This window comes from Agelaius tricolor, unplaced genomic scaffold (assembly GCF_023055355.1).
Source record: "Agelaius tricolor isolate 1412-34295 unplaced genomic scaffold, bAgeTri1.0.p SCAF_25, whole genome shotgun sequence".
NCBI classification, from domain to species: Eukaryota; Metazoa; Chordata; class Aves; order Passeriformes; family Icteridae; genus Agelaius; species Agelaius tricolor.
The window spans coordinates 5,030,458-5,048,431 of NW_027269285.1; the positions used below are offsets into that span (position 1 = coordinate 5,030,458).

The 17,974-nt window shown below is 46.6% G+C and overlaps 1 protein-coding gene across 6 annotated transcripts in view; it reads left to right on the plus strand.

The window, feature by feature from the left end:
• The window catches only part of MYO1C (myosin IC), a 57,482-nt gene that overhangs the window by 22,558 nt on the left and 16,950 nt on the right, over positions 1-17,974 (plus strand). For 5 of the 6 annotated variants that reach the window (XR_011682375.1, XM_071447739.1, XM_071447738.1 and 2 more), the window contains 2 exons: positions 16,406-16,561; positions 17,136-17,251. Coding sequence is in view for 5 of the 6 variants with exons in the window: in XM_071447739.1 (XP_071303840.1) it covers positions 16,406-16,561; positions 17,136-17,251 (272 nt within the window). In the remaining variant the exon portion in view is untranslated. Of the gene's footprint in view, positions 1-7,756; positions 7,986-16,405; positions 16,562-17,135; positions 17,252-17,974 lie in introns of those variants that run through there. The other variant, XM_071447740.1, reaches the window with a different exon arrangement.

The following is a 17,974-nucleotide window of genomic DNA, read 5'->3' on the forward strand; positions in this document are numbered from 1 at the left end:
TGTGAGCCTCTCTCTCTGTGCTTTTGAGGAAAATTTTAGTCATTTGACCTTTATTTTTCTGACTTTGGAAGCTTGACTATACTCATAAAATCTAGATATTACCTGTGCTGCAGTCTCCACACAACAGAAAAGTTCATGGCTTTGAAAACAAATTAGGAATTCCACGATAGCTTTATTCAAGCTTTATGAAAAGGAAAAGCTCCATGCTGCCTTAAGAGAAACAATTTCATTTGGCTGTTTTGGAGGGAGGTATTTCCTTTTTAAACTGTTTTTCACAGTACCAATGATCTGATTTTGGGTGTGGTTTGTTTTAATGTAAAGCTATATTGGTGAAAGGTGTAATTTAAAATAGAAAAGGACAGGAGAGGTCAGTGAAGTGAAGTACTTTCCTTTAAAGCAGTCTGATATAATAGATAAATTTGGTATTTGGATTTCTGTAAGATGATGTGTGTTGGCACAGTTAAGGATGATGTCTTTCAGGTAGCCTTCCTTAAGTTTCAGATTTAACCTACTAAAGAAAATAAAGCAACTTAAACTTTCTGCTTTAGTGCTGGCAGTTCTAAACAGATAATTCCCATATTTAGAGAAGAATTTTGCAATCATTGGGGGCACAGGGGAGGCTTGGGATCCTGTCAATCTAACATTAATGGGGGGGATGAACTCTGCTTTCAGTCTCCCTGTCTCATACCTGTGATTCTTCTCACTTTTTAGAGCCAAATAAGACAAATATCTTATTTCTCCTGGAACTTGACTTTGAAACTGAGCAAACATCTTAGTGCCTGCATCCTTGGAGCTGGTATGAAAAATAAACAGGGACTACAGCAGTGTTAGGGTCCAGCCTGACAGCTGAGGCTTTGTCCTGATTTAAATCCACAGGGAGCTCCTTCCCAAAAATGTTTTTCTCCAAATTTAACTTCCAGATACCACTGACCACAAACCACACCAGCAGAGGCCATCTTGCTGAATTGCTTTATAATTGTTATGGAGCAAGTATTACATGAGAAAAGAGGCATAAAAGCATTTAAAATTAGAGCTTTTTTGTAGCTGTTTTTCTCTCAGAGTCATAACCACTTGTATTTCCCAGCTCTGAAAAACCTGCCTGTTGCCTGCACTCATTTTCCCCTTGCTGTGCAGTCAAGGATGTGAAGTATTTTACAGGACAAAAATTAAAGGTCAGTCTAAAAATCCTCAGAAATCCAGATGTCCCTAAAGATAAAGCCCAAAATGAAACATCCTCTTGGCCCAGAATAGGCCCTGGCAGGCTCTGAGTGCACACCCTGTCCTGGGCAGGTGTTGTGGGGACAAGGGCCAGGTACAGGCAGCTGCTGAGATCCTGGTGGCACTGGAGGAACCCTGTGGGACAGCAGAGAGCATTGGGAATAATTGGGAATCTCAGTTGTGTTTTCATGGGGACTGTGAAGCTCCTGATGCTGAGATGTGGGGAGAGCTTTGCTGTCAAACTCCAATCTCTCATCAATGACTCTTTCACAAGGGTGGCCTGGGTTGTGGGGTATTTTAATGTTCTATTTTTAAGGGTTTTTTTGTTTTTTTTTTTTTTCATTTGTTATGGCAAACTGAGCCCTGCAGCTCAAGGAGGTCTCACCAGCTGACAGGAAAATATTGGCTGGGATTTGGCCTCGCTTTCCCCTGGAAGTTGTGTCATTCTGCAGAGAAGAGACATAGGATGTGGCAGGGCTACAGATACAGAATTGTTTGTACATTTTGTCACAAACATCTCTTGCTGTCAGGGAGGAGAAAAAAAAAAACCCAACAGAACTCTGGGTGATAAATCTGTCTAGCAATTTATATCGTGCTCGTTTCCGTGGCAGCTCTGGGGCTGTGTTTGCTCAGCAATCTGCCCTGCACTGGGTGCTCCTGGACTTAGCCATAAAAAAAGCAGAGATTGAAAGATCCCCCTTGATGGGAATCACAGAGAAACCTTCCAGTTCTATCACTTTCCCCAAAGGAGGCTTCTGTGAGCATTGTTGTAGGAACTCCCTTCCATTTGTATAAGAAGGAAGATGTCTCCTTGAACTGGGCTTGCAGGTTTGGTGTCTGCTGAAGGGATGGTGCAAAGGATGCACATCCCTGGCAGCTCTGCTGGGATGTGCAGCTGCCTGGAGCTGCTGAAACTCTTGGCCTAGGAAACATTAATTCCTGCTATTTTGTGGGAATGCTGGAAAAATGAACTTAAATGGTGCTCAGTGTCTTTGGTGTTTAAAGCAAGATGAGTTAGAGAACTGTCAGTTCATAAAGCATTGGTGCTCCATGGATCTGCAGCCCAGGAAGGGGAGCTCTCAGCCTGCCCTCTGCATCAGCACTGCCCATGTTGTGTTTTAGGGCATGCCTGTGTCTTTTCCTGCCCTTTCCCAATCAGTGATGTGCTCAGATTTGCTTTGCAAGTGTTATTTTATAGATTTCAAAGTCTAGTCTGTCTTTTTCCTGCCATGGAGAAAAGCAAGGGCACTACAGAAGGACAGGGCATCTCTAATTTGTCCATTTGGTTGCTATTTTGGGCTGTAGGACAGGACCCTGCTCAGCTCAGGTTAAATTCTGTCCCTCTGTGGAGGGGAGCCCTGGGTGTGCTGCCTTGCCCTGATGTGTGAGCAGCCTCCTCAGGATTCCTGTACATCCTTCTCCTCCAGACTGCAAACAGTTTAGTGCTGATCTGGCCTTATATAGTAATTTCCTATTATTAGAAACATTTCCTTGGGATCTTGCTCAGGGAGTAGCAGAGGGAAATCCTGTTTCCTTCATCTAACTTGCAGGCAAAGCACCAGTGCTCACTCTTTCCTTATCTCGTGTGGATGGAACAAGAAGTTTTTGTTGTGATTTGCTTTCCAGCCTTAAGCCCTTTCTAACACTGAGCCTCTTTTCAGAAATGCAGGAAAAGAAATGTGAAGGAATAGGAACTGTCAGTCAGCAGTGTGAGCTGTAAAGTTTTGTCTGCAGCCTAAACATTCCCTGTTCATTTTCATCGTGTTTTCCTCACTCAGATTGAGTCCTTCCTTTGGAAAACCAGCTCTGTGTTCAGTGAAAAGCAGTGTGCTAGGATATTTCACCTGAGAGTGCCAGGGATGGGCAGACAGCCAATGGCTGTGTTAAAAAAGAGGAACAGCTTTAAATTAAGGAAGGAGAAGTTTTTGTTCTGCATGCAACAAGAAGTGTTTTTACAGGCGAGACTCGCTGGAAGCACAGAGATATGCACAGGCTTTGAACACTTAATTTTTCCTGTGAAAACATTTTTTCCCCTTAAAAGGAAGCTGTAGGTTCTGCCACTAGGAGTGACTGTTTGGAAAGTCAGTCGGCAGGAATGCACATCAGCTGAACTGAGTCAGGCTGTTTGTGTTACCAGCTCCCTCCAAACCCCAGCCCTGCCACAGCCACTGCAGGGGAGCTGCTGCAAATGATTGTGTCACAGCAATCACAGGGAATTAACTGCTGGGTTTAAACTTCGTTGTTGGAGTCAGTGCAGCAATTGCTGTTGGGATTGGAGTGTGTTTGTAAAATCAGGGAAACCCTGACAGGGCCGTGAGCGGGAGCAGCCACGGGCATGAGACAAACTGGCATCACATTAAGGGCATCTGGTAACTGTAAAGTGGGACTTTGTTCTGATGGCCACTGTCAAAGCCAGCCAGCCATTTCTGTTTCACTGCTTCAGCAGAAAGCAACAACAAGGAAAATTTATCTTAATTTGTTAGATTAACCCAGTTTCTGTTTTCGCTCACGTCATAGACCCAGAATTATTGTGTGTGTGCGGGAGCCATAACTAAATACAAGCCTGTCATATGTGCCTTTTAATCCATCACCAGGGGCATCAAAACAGGGACAGCACTGGCAGAGAAAGTGCAGGAATCCAAGGTGACGTGTGCATCTCCATTTTTTGCAATATTCCTTTTTTTTTTTTAATTTATTTGTGAAAGACTGAGCTTGGGAAGAAAAGAAGTTTGGTGTTCTCACTGACGAAGCTTTCTTGAAACAAACAAAACCAGTATTGACAGTTTTAGGCATTACAAAGCATAAATTAGAATCCAAAATAATAATCTAAATATTCTTTGTCTTCTGGTTTTTGAACCCTTTTGGCCACACCTCACTATTTTGAAGGTTTTGTCTGTAACCCTGCAAACACCTTCACACAGAATCGGGGAATTCAGTCAACTTGTGATGTCATGAAGTTTGCAGTAAAGTGAAGGAACCTTGATCATCTTGAGGCACCTTTTGAGTGAGTATAACGAGCTTTTGGTTTAACCTTTCTAGGTGTGCAGTTTCATAACTGAGCAGGAATGTTGTGTCTCCAGGGGCCAATGCCCTGTGTTCAAACCTCTGCTCATGACTCCTTGTTTGGAGCACTCTTGAGAGGGGAAGAGGAGATGCTTTAATCCAAAAACTGGGTAGAAAAGAGCAGTTCTTAGCAGAACTAATAATATAGGGAGGAGATTTTGCCTTTTTATCAAACCTGTTACAATATTTAGCATTGGCTCTTTAGCAGAGCATTGATTTGTGCTTATCCTGCAGTCAGAGATTCATCCTCTGTTGGACACAGGGTGTTTTTCCTAAGCAGTGGGACAAAGGTCTCAGAACCTTCAGCTTCTGCTATAGGGTGTTTTAGGAATGTGAGGTATTTTAATCAGTTTTAGATCAGGATAATCTGGACAGCAGGACACATGTGACAGGTTAAAGACATTTCTATTTTTTGATTAAGACGTTCCTCTGACCTGCAAGAGGAAGGGCTCTCAAATTCCTGGCCTGTTTAGGGTGGTTTCTTTCCCATGGTATTTTTGCCAAGTGCTTTCTAATTATGGAATGTGTCTTATTCTGTAGTACTTTTGCAAGGCAGAAACAACGAAAATTACAAAAATCCAGAAAGCACTCCCTCACTGATAGACGAACTTGACACCTTCTGGAACAACATGGATGTGATCCACGTTGATTTTTGAACAGCATAAACCCAAGGCAGTATCTCATACCTCCAGATTTATATTTTGCAGTGGAATCTGCACTGCAGAGGGGAACACTGGTGGTGTTTTCATGGGGCCAAACTCTTTATTTTTTCAGCAGAGCCACCGCTTGCGGGTGTAGCTTAGCGAGCCTGTTGGAGCAGGGCTGACAGGAAAGGTTTCCAGTCCCCTTGCTTTGAATGTGAAATTGTATGCAGGGAATCAGCTGCTTATCTGCAACGAGCAGAGCAATCCCAGTGCTCTAATCCAGGGTTTAAATGAGTCACTTCTAACTGGTGAGGCCTGGAAAACTTGATTCATCCCTCAGCCTGTAGTTGCCTGTTGGAGTGAGCCAGACCTTGCCAGCCATCCTCAGCAGAAATCACAGACAAGGGCTGGGCTCTGCTGCTGGAAAGGAACAGTCTGGTTTTATCACCTTCATAATCCAGGATCAAGATCTTATAAAATAAAATTATCTCTGCTTTCCAACTTTTTTTTTCCCCCCCCTCCTAATTTAGGCTAACCCACATGCAGGAGAGTTTTCCTCACCAGCAGAAGTTGGGCAGTAGTTTGGCTGCAGAAAAAAAGCATTTTGAGGAAAGGTCTTTTCAGTGAATAAATAAATAAAAGGGTTCTCCTGCATAAAAAAACCAAGAGAAATATGTAAAAATGTACTTCTAAGTGCTGGGCTGTTGTATATTCTTCTCTTATGTGGTATTTTCTGTGATGAGATGTGATCTGAGAAGTGTTAGGAGGTGTAAATGAGGGAAAAGGTGAGGTTGTTTATGTGAAGATAATTCTGCTAATACTTAGAATTGTAACAGGAGTTTAACTGAATCTGTTTGGTGACAATTAGACTGGTTTGAGGAGTGCTGGTGGAGCACTGACATTCTCCTCCTGAAGAGTTAGAGCTGCCAGGCCACAGCTTTAATTATGCTTGGAAAACTCCTGGCTCAGGGCTCACTGCTGTGTTTCACTAATAGCTGATGTGGTTCAGTCTGGGAAATGGAGTTTTTATCACCTCTGATCTCACCTGTGCACAGGAGAGGGGCTTGGAGCAGTGTCCACTTCCTTCAGTGGCAGCCCAAAGCTGAACCCTCCTCTGAGCCACATCCTGAAGCTGCTGCCGTTAAAAATTCACCCAGATGAGATAAGAAGTGAATGAAAGTCCTGCCAAACAGAGTTGTGCAAGAACCACAAATAATGTTCAAAATGGAGGCTGAGAGGGCAGAGGGGCTGTGGCACTGCAGTGCTCCCAGCAGCCAAGCTCCATCCCAAATCCTTGGCACATTCTGCCTGTGACATCCACCACAGCCAGGATCTCTGGGATCTCTGCCTGGGGCAGAGCTAATTAGAGGGGAGTGCTGCACCCAACCACTGACAACATCTGCTGCTTGTGTTTGCTTTTAAATAGCCTCCTCTCTGAGCAGGATGAAGCTTTTTAGCTTTTTGCTCCAAATCTTTTTACCTCAGAGCTTGACCTTACCCTTCCCGTAGCAGAATTTGTGGAGGATGCATTTTGATAAGAAAGGGAAAAAACAAAGCAAACAAAAAACCCTTTAAGCAGTGCTGAGTGCAGATAGTGCCAGTCATGAAACATCAGCAGCTGAGCTTGGGAATCATTCCATGGCTCTGCATGTTCAATGATTAGAGAATCTGCTTGTCAGCTCACAATATGAATTGCCTGAAACACCTGAGGGATGCCATCCTCTCTCTCAGCTTTATTTGCACTATCTGTAACTCCTTTTAGGATGGATCCACAGCTTAGTCCATTGAGGAACAAAATAATTAATAAAATCATAGGATGATTTTAGGTTGGAAAGAACTTGTGGAGATCTCTGGTCCAACCTCACTTCTGGGCAGGACCAATTTAGATTGAGTCACTCAGGCATTGTCTGGTTAAGTTTTAAATATCTCCAGGGATAGAGTTTCTCAACTTTTTGGGACCCCTGTTCCAGTATTTGACAACACTCACTGGGAAAAAAATTTCTCAAGAACTCATTGGAATTTCCCTTCTTCCAGCTTGTGTCCACTGTCTCTTGTTCTTTCACTTACCCCTAATGCTAGTGAAGGCTGTGCAGTATTTTTGTCAGAACATCCTTATCTCAGGAGGTGGGTGGGAAATGAGGTGGGGTTTTCACCCTCTTGGTGTAGCTGTGATCATAAATAATTCTGTGTGAGAAAACTGATGAGCTCAGAGACAGCAAAATGTGCAACTTGTGTTTGCAAGGGCTGGGGACTGAGGGCAGCAGTGCCTTCACTGTGTCCTCTAGAAGGCTCTTCCTTGGTAGTGCAGGTTATTTTGTAATAAGGACCTCACAACTTCCAGATAAAATGGGTGTTTTGGTGCTGAATGGTTCCTAAGGAACCTGGAATAAAATCCTGCTGAGCCAGGTTGGACGAGGCTTGGTGGTGTTGGAAATAAGTGAAATTTAAGGTCCCTTCCAACCCAAACCATGCTGTGACTGTAAATCCTTGTGAAGGGAAAGTGCATCCAAACCTGGACTCCTTGTGGCCTGTGATTCTCTGAGGGGGTGATTCCCAGTCCCAGGGCTGGGACTGTGGGTTTGCTGTGTTTGGGGTGAGCTGGGGCAGCCCTGTCCTCAGTGCTGCTCCAGGACAATAACCCCCTGTCCCAGAGCTCCTCTTTCCTGACTGATGGCTGTGCTTTGTGTGCTGGGCTCAGCCCCAGCTTTTCCAGTGCCTGGGATTACTTTTCTTTCCGTTTTTCCTGTCCTTGGGCAGCGGGAACTCCACAGGCAGAGCGCAGCTGATTTCCCTGGGACTGCCTCTGCTGGGCTGCTCCTGCTGGGAGGGGAGTTCTCCTTGGAAAACGCCCTCTCCAGATGCTCCAGTAGGAGCTGGTGGGAGGGAGGGAGTTCTGACTGCACTGAAAATGCCATGAAAAAAAAAAAAAATTAAAAAAATAAGGCAGCTGACAGAGGAGAGAACTTGTCCTGAGAGTGCTGCTTTTTGCAGCAGCGTAAGCGAAGGCTCTGCGAGGGCAGCGGGAGCTGGCAGGAGGCAGAGATGAAGTTCCGAGGAGGGGTAAGGTTTATTTAAGATTTATTTAAGGTTTATTTCGCTCCTCTGGGAGCTCTGCAGCTCTCAGATGTGTGTTTGGTCTCAGGGGAAGAGAGGAGAAACATTTTCAGGGTTTCGGCAGGAAAGCGAAATGCTTTGAGAAGGATCCCTTCGTTGGAAAATTGGGTGAAATGGGCTAAAAATTCAGGGAATACCTGTTTGGAGAGGGAAGCCAAGGTGGGAGTTGAGAAAGTGGGAAGAGAGGGGAAGGCTGTGCTCAGCTTTAGGAGGGTAGAAAGGGTGGAGCTTTCACTTGGGCACAAGGATGTGAAGGGACTGTCCTGGAGCTGGGCTTTGCTCCTGTCCCATTCCTGCCATCCTAGACAGTGCAGGAAGTACCTGCTTAAGGATTTATTGCTCCTCAGCTCCTTCAGGCTGTTTTAGTTTAGGAAAACTTTGTCCTAAATTCTTTAGCAGCAGCCTGAACACCTGGCCCTGTGTCCTGCATGGGACAGTCCCAGGCTTGGGAAAAGGAGTTTGTGGCAAAAGATTGAGAGGACTGGCATTGTTACCTGGAAAAAGAGATGAGGACAAGAGGAGGAGAAATAAATAACAGTGCCACAGAGAGCACAGAGATCCTTTTTCTGGGTTGTGTAGCATGGGAAGAGAGACACTGAGCTAAGCTAAAAGTTGCCAAAGAAATGCAAAGATTATTTTCATACAATGAATAATTGGGCCATGGAATTCACTGATTCTGGAAGATGTTGAGGTCAAGAATGAGAGAGTGTTATAAAAAAAAGTGTGTGAGCTTTTGCCTGGATAAGAATGTTCAAGGCTTTAATTGGTAAAGTGACCAAATTTAGGAAGAGAAGGGTTGAAAACATCACTTGTTTAGATTGGAGCAATTCTCTGCTAAAAAAGAGTTACCATGGGGCTGGTGCATCCCATACCTGCTCAACCAAGAGATCCTTGCCTGTTTCCCCAAATATTCTGGTGCTGACCACTGAGAAAGTGATGAAGGGAAGGGCAGAGCTTTTGGAGAACCTCCTGAGTCCTTCTCTGTGGGAGTGGAGGTGACAGAGCTCCACAGGGTATTTCTGCTGGCATCTGGTGTGCTGGGGCCAGCTGTGGGCCTGGAGAAAGACTGGGACAGGCAGGGGTGGCAGTGGGACAGGCAGGAGTGGCAGTGTGGCTGGCAGGGGTGGCAGTGGGACAGGCAGGGGTGGCAGTGGGGCTGGCAGGGGTGGCAGTGGGACAGGCAGGGGTGGCAGTGGGGCTGGTAGGGGTGGCAGTGGGACAAGCAGGGGTGGCAGGGGTGGCAGTGGGACAGGCAGAGGTGACAGAGGTGGCAGTGGGACAGGCAGGGGTGGCAGTGGCAGTGGGACAGGCAGAGGTGGCAGTGGGACAGGCAGGGGTGGCAGTGTGGCTGGCAGGGGTGGCAGTGGCAGTGGGACAGGCAGAGGTGGCAGTGGCAGTGGGACAGGCAGGGGTGGCAGTGTGGCTGGCAGGGGTGGCAGTGTGGCTGGCAGGGGTGGCAGTGGCAGTGGGACAGGCAGAGGTGGCAGTGGCAGTGGGACAGGGCAGAGGTGGCAGTGGGACAGGCAGGGGTGGCAGTGTGGCTGGCAGGGGTGGCAGTGGCAGTGGGACAGGGCAGAGGTGGCAGTGGGACAGGCAGGGGTGGCAGTGGGACAGGCAGGGGTGGCAGTGGCAGTGGGACAGGGCAGAGGTGACAGAGGTGGCAGTGGGGCTGGCAGGGGTGGCAGTAGCAGTGGGACAGGCAGGGGTGGTGTCTGGGATGTTCTCTGAGGGAGCTGTGGGTGCGGAGGTGCCCTTCGCGTGGCCCCGGAATGCTCTGGAGCCCTCTCTGGAAAGTCTGAGTGTCCCAGAGCCCTGGTGGTGTCAGAGGTTCGTTCTGTGGGGGTGTGGAATGCAGGGGAAGGGCTGCCAGGGGGGTGGCATTGCCAGGGCAGGGCAGCAGGGAATGGGGCACAGGGCGTGCCCCAAAGCTGCAGGGGCACAGGCTGGCCCTGGCTCCTCGTGTTTGAGCTTCTGCCACCCTTCACCTGCTCAGCTGCTCTGGAAATCAGCATCAAAACTCACTTGAAGGGACAGCAAGCTGATGTTTCACCTTTTTAAAATGCCTTTTTGAAATCTGTTTGTCCCCTGAAGCTGCTGTGGGATGCCCAGGCCTGTGGGCACAGGTCTCCTGAGCAAAGTGCCACCAGCAACATCTTTGAAGCAGCAGCAGCTTGTGCCATCTGTTCAGGAGCAAAAATGTCAGCTCCCTAAATATAGAAATTCTGTGTATTTACTTTTCCAGCCCTGGTGATCTTTCTGGTTTGCCTAGTTCATTTTTCTTAGTGCTCTTTTATATTTAGCCTGTTGATTGAAATATCATTACCCCTCTTAATGGTAAACATTTTTCCTGTCCTTCAAATCAGTTATCACAAGTGCCTTTTCCTTTTCACTGCTAATTGCTTATTTCCTTACTCATCCCCCCACAAAGTAAAGTCTGGAAGGTATAATTACGTTATAAATATTGAACAAATAATATTACCTGCTTATTATTTCAATTTGTCCCTACCCCAAATGTGGAAAACTTCAAAGTAATTACTTTGCAAGAATTAGTTAAGGATGTAGCATTTACATTTCTTTAATATAATTTTTTTAAAAATAGTGTATTCTGGAATTCCATCCTTCCATCTGGTTATGATGGAAAATATCAGAGGGACAACCAAGTTCTGAGTTCTCTGACTCCAGACATTCCATTGCTGGTGATGTATTTGTCCAAAAGAAGCAAGAATAAAAAATAATTCTGAGAAATGGTCCTTGAGTGGCAGCTGCAGTTCAAGTTGTTCCCTCTAATTCTGCAGGTCTGGGTCACCAGAGCTGTTACCTGGTTTTGGTCTCAATCCACCTGACAGTTCTGCTTTTCCCAGGTTGTCTTTTGAGAAATCACTTCATTGGCCTGGCATAATTAAAAGCAAATATCTTATCAATTATTATCTCAGCTCAGGTGGCTTCAGAAAGGGCAGACAAATGCACGGGGCTGCTTGCAGGGGATTTTTATGGGACACACAGAGCTGCCTCTCAGGGAACCTTCTTTCCAACCCAGCTATTGACTGACAGAGGGAGTTGTGTCCAAAATGAGCAGCTGCTCTGCAGTGTGACAGGAGAGAGGAGGATCCTGGGGGCACTTCAGTCTGTCAGGGATTTCTGGCAGAATCCCTGATTCTGGTCCACCTCTGCCATCTTCGTTATTTCTTTATCCATGCAGAGGAAAAGAGAAGCTTTCCCATTCTGCACCTTGGGAATTGAGGCTGTGGATACAACAGTTGATTTTTGTCTGCTCTGCTGGCTGGCCCACGTTGTGTCCAAGCCCTTTCCCAGGCTGTAGAATGAAGTAAGAAATCAAAGGAATTTTTTTTTCTTTCCTGCAGCTTTGGCCTGACAGTGAAGAATGTCCAACTATCCATGAGACAAATGTTTTTTAGCTGCACCTCCCCACGACGAGTTCCTTCTTGGTTCAGGCTCACATTGTCTTCCAGAATCTAATCTGAATTTCCCTTCCCACTCACATTTGGTTCTGTTCTTCCGTTCCCGGCTTTGTGGCTATTTCTGGAGCCTGCAGATCAATCATCTTGCACTTGATACCAAGATAAGGGTGCCTGCCTCTTCCCAGAGGGAGCCACTTCCTGGGGTTCTTCCAGTGAGGCTACAACCCAGTCTGTAAAAATACATTGCCAGGAGAAAATATTGCAAGACACATTTTGCAATACAAATTCAGTTGATGTTGTGATTTTCCTTTCTGAAGCAGTTATGGAGTTTCCCTGCTCCATACAAGACCATTCATTTTGAGAATTCCAGGTGTTTTCTCATGGAAAGTTGCTGGTGTTGCCTGCTCCCTCAGTGTGTCTGGAATTGAGTTTTAAACCATTCCAGTGCCCCTCTGGGAAAATCAAGCCTGGGAATGATTCTTTGCTCCATGTTGGGTATTCCATGGCCATGGAGCAGCTGCTGGACAAAGCCAGGGGGAGTTTCTTGCTCTGCTCACATCAGCCCCAGACCCCTGTGCTCATGGCACAGCTGCCCTCCCATTTTCCAGCACAAATTCCCCCCAAAGTGCTCAGCCTGGCTGACTCTAATCCTTTGGATTTTGCTGCACAGAGCAAAAGGTCCTGTTTTTCATTTCTGAGGTGTATTAGTTCTCCATGTCCTAAGCAGAGGAAAAACTTTATCATGCTTTGGCATTAAGCAGAGTTTAAAGGAAAAATATGTGTTTACACCTTCACAATCCCATGTCAGCGATTTCCCAGTTCAGTTTAGGAAACTCCTTGGTACAGCCTTGAGTGGTTTTGTACTCCCAGGAGCTTGGAGGTATTTGCTGGTCTTGTTGACTCTTGTATGAACACAAAGAAAAGCTGGAACCCCAGCCAATGTAAACCTGGCTCTGCAGGCTGCATTCAGCCACCAGCTTACACCAGTGGAAAGTCTTCCCCAAAATTCAGTCCCAGGGCAGAAAAAGCCCTTGAAGCTTTGCTGTGGTGGTGATTGCTCTGGCCTGGTCCCCACCATTCCAGACTTTTCCCTTCCTGGCCCTGAGCCACTGTTGTGCTCCAGGCTCTGGAGAAGACATTAAAAGCAAAGAGGGGGTTAAAGCAATGTGGGAACAAATCCTGGAAGTGGCTCCATGGGGTGGCTTTGGGAAATGTGGTGGCAGAAGTCACATTGGGCACCCTGGAAGGGGGTGACCCTCAGGACAAAGGGTTCACAAAGGGGAGATGGAGAGGAGGCTCAGGCACTCCTGAGCCCACAGGCACCAAGATCACAGGCAGATTGCTCAGATTTTTGCCATTCCCTGCTTGCAGCCTGTGCTGGGTGTGGCATCAGGTGTCCCCATCCTACAAAGGTCGGGATCCTCAGGCAGGCTCTCCTTTTGATCCCATAGGGGACCTCTAAATAACTGATTCAGTGCTCCCTTTCCTCCTTTCCCTGCCTCTGACACTCTCCCAATCCCACAGGGAGGTGATTTAGCTCAAAACCTGCAGAGAAAACCACCAGATTCCTTTTTCCTGCTCTTTGTTTTGCTGATGGAGTTGCCCTGGTTTGGTTTGGAGGTGTTACCCTGTCCCAGGGAGGCAGCAGAGCCTGAGGAGGGATTTGATGCTGAGCTTTAAGTTAAACCTGACCTGCCTCTTAGGGAGGAGTTTCCCAAGCATTTCAAGGCAGCAGGAACTGGCCCTGCTGCTGAATCCTGGCTCCTCCCTGGCCCTGCTGAGCTTCCCCATTACCCTATCCCTGACCATGTCATTACACGTGGGACCAGTGGGGGAAAATGACCTGGATTAAAACAATCAAAAAATCGGCGTTAGTTTTAATCCCTGTCAGATTTCCAGCCCGGTTTATTGCACAAGCCCTGGGCCAGTGCAAACCAAAGGGTCACAGCTGCTTCCAGAAAAACTGATTTCCACAAGGAAGGTCTGGTCAGACCCTCAGCCTGTGTTCTCCCAGTTATCTGGAATATACTCCCTGCCACAGGGCTGTCAGAGTGGTCCAAGCTGATCTCTTGCCTGGAGCAGAGGATGTTGTAAATATAGATCAGTCAGAGGTGGTTTGGCACAAAGAAATTCATCAAGAATTTCAAAGGGAATCAGTGTTGTCCATAGACAAACTGCTTTAATTGTTAATTAGCTCCACTGCACCACATGTAATCCTCCAGACTGGGTTTTCTAGCATTATTTTACAGCCACCAGATCTGGTGTCTGCCTGCTAACAGAAAATCATTTGATTATTTTAATTTATTAAATTTTTTGTTATTTTAGTTTATTCAGTGCCTTACATTCATCATTCAGTAGGAACATATGATCATCACTGTGATTATTTTTTCTTCAGTAGTGTCTTCCCTCCCCACTTCCTTCCTTCTGCATGACTGCTTTGTTTCCATTTTGCAAAAAGGGTTCATTTTCGCCTCCTTTTAGGGCCCATCTGTGGATGTCAGTGGCAGTGAAACAGTTAACACTGACATTTGAAGCAGCTGGTAGACTTGGACATATGCAATAAAGCAAAATGCTGGCATGGAGCAGTGCCTATTGCTCAGCTCTGGCTCAAATTTGCACTCAGCTTGGGCTTGGGAGGGTACCAGACTGAGTGAAGTTTATATTCAGGAGGCTCTGACTGCATCACATCCCCTGGGCACATTTAATTATCACCAAAAAGCCACTTGCAGTCGTTTGTTTGGCTTTTGTTTTGTCTCAAGCTGGCTGCAGATTTGAGGTGGTGATTTTGTTCTCACGGCGAGGGGCTGGAATTGAATGAGGAGACAAAAACCGGAGGAAACCGAAAGTTCTTGGCCTTAAATGCCTGTCCCAGAGGAGGTTTCTGCGTTGTGAGGGGGATGGATTGGCTCTTCCCTCTGCTGGATGTGCACAGCTGGGATCACTTTGTGCTGGCCTCAGGGAGGGGCTGATGAAAGAGCTGCTCAAGTGACGTTTTCTGTGCAAGGCTTCAGGATTATATAAACTGGGATTAACTCTGCAAGGGGGGAATTTTCCTCAGTCCTTGTTGAGGCAGCTGTGTTTTAGGGCTGTAGCTGTACATTTCCCCACTTGAAAAGGAGTAATTTTCCTCTGGTTTTGCCTTTGTTCTCAGCACCTTGGCCAAAACCTGCTCTGGGATTGCACTGCTCTGATAGAGGGATTCCAGTTTCTAGGCAGAGTTTATTTGTATGTGATTTATCTCTATTTTCCTTTCCTTATCTCATCACCTTCCTTCTCCAAGGGTTATCCCTTTTCTCCTCACCTTGGCAATGAAGGTAGAAGACAACAGAGCATTTTGCTGAAGCTGTGAAGGATTTGGCTTGGAAAATTTTGGCCCCTTTTAGAAGGATTACTTCATGAGAGTATCTGCAGAATTCCTCCCAGGCTGTGTCTTTCCAAGCTTAGAACTCAGGCCTTCCAGACCATGAGACTAATTGGAAAAAATAAAACAGGAAATCAAATGATGTTTCTGAGCCATTAGAGTGGGTCTGGATTTGAGATTTCCAGAAGGAACTGATTTTCCTATCTGAAAACTGCTGGGTTCAGGCAATCACTTCTGCCCAGGCTTATAGGGAAGAAGCCAGTTAGAACTGACAGAAATAGCCAAAACTGCATTTACTAATCATTTACCAAATCAAAAAAAAAAACATTTACCAAGAAATTGGTGAGTCAAAACAACTGCAGACTGAGAGGATTTGCACCTGGTTTAACCCAAATTGATACTTCAGTGATTCTTGCTTTTATTACTGTTTAACAGAACTTCAGGTAAATTTTCTTCCTGACCAAGGCTGGGGTTATTTTTCTCCCTGCACATCACCAGTCCCTGTGGTTTGACCACTTTTACATCTTGGGAAGGTGCAGAAAGGAACCCTGTGAGTCAGTAAAAGTCATCTTCATCATTGTGCAGGGTCTGGCACTCCCAGTTTGTGATGAATCTGGGATTGCTGTTGGTGCATGAGCCTGCTTCAGGAACAGACCCCTCTGCTCTTTGTGCAGCATCCCAAAACATCACTTGGTGCTTTAGGGAAATGCTTTAGGAGAAGGGTGCTGCTGTGAGCAGTGTGCAAAGTAAGAAGGGCTGAAGAAGATAAGGAAATCCTGCAGATGAGAGGCAGAGGGTGTCACACGTGGTTTCTCCTGTCTCTGGTTTCTGTGGTGCCTCTCATCTTCTCCATCTCTGTCCCTTGAGTAGAGATTTCCCCACAGGCAGCCACTGAGTCACCCCTGGGTGCAGATTTCCCCTCCCTGCTTTGCAGTGAAGTCAGGAGTCAGCAGATGAGGGCTTTCCACAGATGGTTGTGTCTCACCCACATCAGGTTGGAAATGGAACCTTTAAAGGAGGCTCAGGGGTTGGAGTCTCTTGATGCATGTCGGTGTCACGGTCTAAATTCAGCAGCGTGGGTGCAGAAATGCCCATTTCTCATTTCTTCTCATTTTCCTCAGAATTTTCCCATTGGGTGCCTTTTAAGTTGGTCAGCAATGTGAAGCTGTTTGCTTCTGAGATGAATCATCATTAGTCATAAAAGATTCCTTACCTCGAAACAGCTTCCCGTTGTGAAATCAGGGACAGGAGAGAACACATTTCAGTCTCCCTCCTGCTGGAGGATGCCTGGGAAAGGAAATCGAAGTTTTATTCTCTTTATCCAATGTTTGTTTCTTTGGTTGATTTGAAGTTATTGGAAATCTAGCAGTAATTTTTCCCTAATGCTGACTTGTCTTCCTTCCAAGCAATTAGAGCAGACAACTGATGATGTGTTATAATCACTGTTTTCAGTGGGATTATTTAAATATCCCACTTTAATCTCTCATTTTAATATAGTTATCCAAGGATAACTGTGGTTCTTGTGGACTCAGGGAAGTGCCTGCAAACCCACAGCCATCCCATCTTCCCCGTGCTTTTGGCTGCAGGGGTTGGGAGCCAACGGCATCCGGCTGAGCATGGAGAGCGCTCTGACGGCGCGGGACCGCGTCGGGGTGCAGGACTTTGTCCTGCTGGAGAACTTCACCAGCGAGGCTGCATTCATTGAGAACCTGAGGAAACGCTTCAAGGAGAACCTCATCTATGTGAGTGGCACAGGGACAGTCCCCAGGGTGGCCCTCAGTGAGCTGCAGTGGGTTTGCTGTGCGGGACAGGCCCAGCGCTGCTCTGCAGTGGGGTTGGGGTGTTGGTGGCAGCTGACACAGGCCAGGACCAGTCCTGTGCCAGCACCACCCATTTCATGGGTATAGGGACTCGCTGCAGTGCCCCTGTTGAGGTCTGGTGGCATTGACAGCACTGAAAATCCAACTCCAAATCCAACTCCCACCACATTCTTCCATCTCCCGAATTCACTCATATCCAGCAACCCAGACTTGAACTCAATCCTAAATGTTTATCAGAAATAACCCAGTATTGTGCCTTGTTGGAAACCCTAAAACCATTTGAGGTGCTTTTTACCCAGCAAGGATAACATGGCTGGCACAGCTCCAGCAGTGTCACTTTCCCAGAGCTGGGAGTTCTCTTCCTCAGCACCCTTGACCTGTTTGGAAGCCTCAACATCATCCCCAGCCCACCAGGGTGGGTGTCCAGCCTCCAGAGCCACCTGAGCTCTGCCCCCAGCCCTCCTGTAAGCTCTCTGCTTTCTGTTCTCTTTCCCAGACCTACATTGGCTCTGTGCTGGTGTCTGTGAATCCCTACAAGGAACTGGAAATCTACACCAAGCAGAACATGGAGCGGTACCGCGGCGTCAGCTTCTACGAAGTCTCTCCTCACCTGTGAGTGGTGCCAGTGCGGGTTTGGTCACTCCCACCCAACTGGGACACATCAAAAAAGGCAAACAGGACTTTGCCCTGTCCCAGCTGCAGCCCTGGAAGTCCCAGGGACAGAGAGGATCCTCTGAGGGTGTGGTGTGAGGCTCTTTCTATTCCTGTTCCTCTCTCCAAAGAGGATGAGTTGCCTTTGCGAGAGCAGTATTTGGAAAGGGAGTTGGTTCCTTCCTGGCTGCAGGAACAGAGTTGCTTACCCAGCCCTGGCAGGACAGGAGTTCATTGTTCCAGGGTTATTTGGGGTCCCTGTGTCCGGGGCTGAGTAGGGGAAAGAGTTTCTGCTGTGTGGGGGTTTCTTTCCTACCTCTGCTGTTACTGCCTGACCAATATTTATCTGGTATTTCCCTTGTTGCTAAGATACCATCAGCCTGTTGGAACAAGGAATGTATTTATTTACATGGTCTGGCTTGGTGAGCATTCCCAATTTCCCATTAAAAAAAAGAAAAGTTGGAGGTTTAAAGTTATTTTTGAAAGCGTTTGGATTTTTTTGTCAGACTGAGAGAAAAAGATGACTGAGAGCTGAGGCCACATGGCTTCAAAATGGTTTTTCTTCAGGACCAAAGGCCAAATTCTGAGCACTTCTTGGAGGATTTTTTATGTTGTGTTTTGTTGTTTTTTTTTTAAAGAGATCTTGGAAGAGTAAATGATATTATTTTTGAACAAACTATTTGG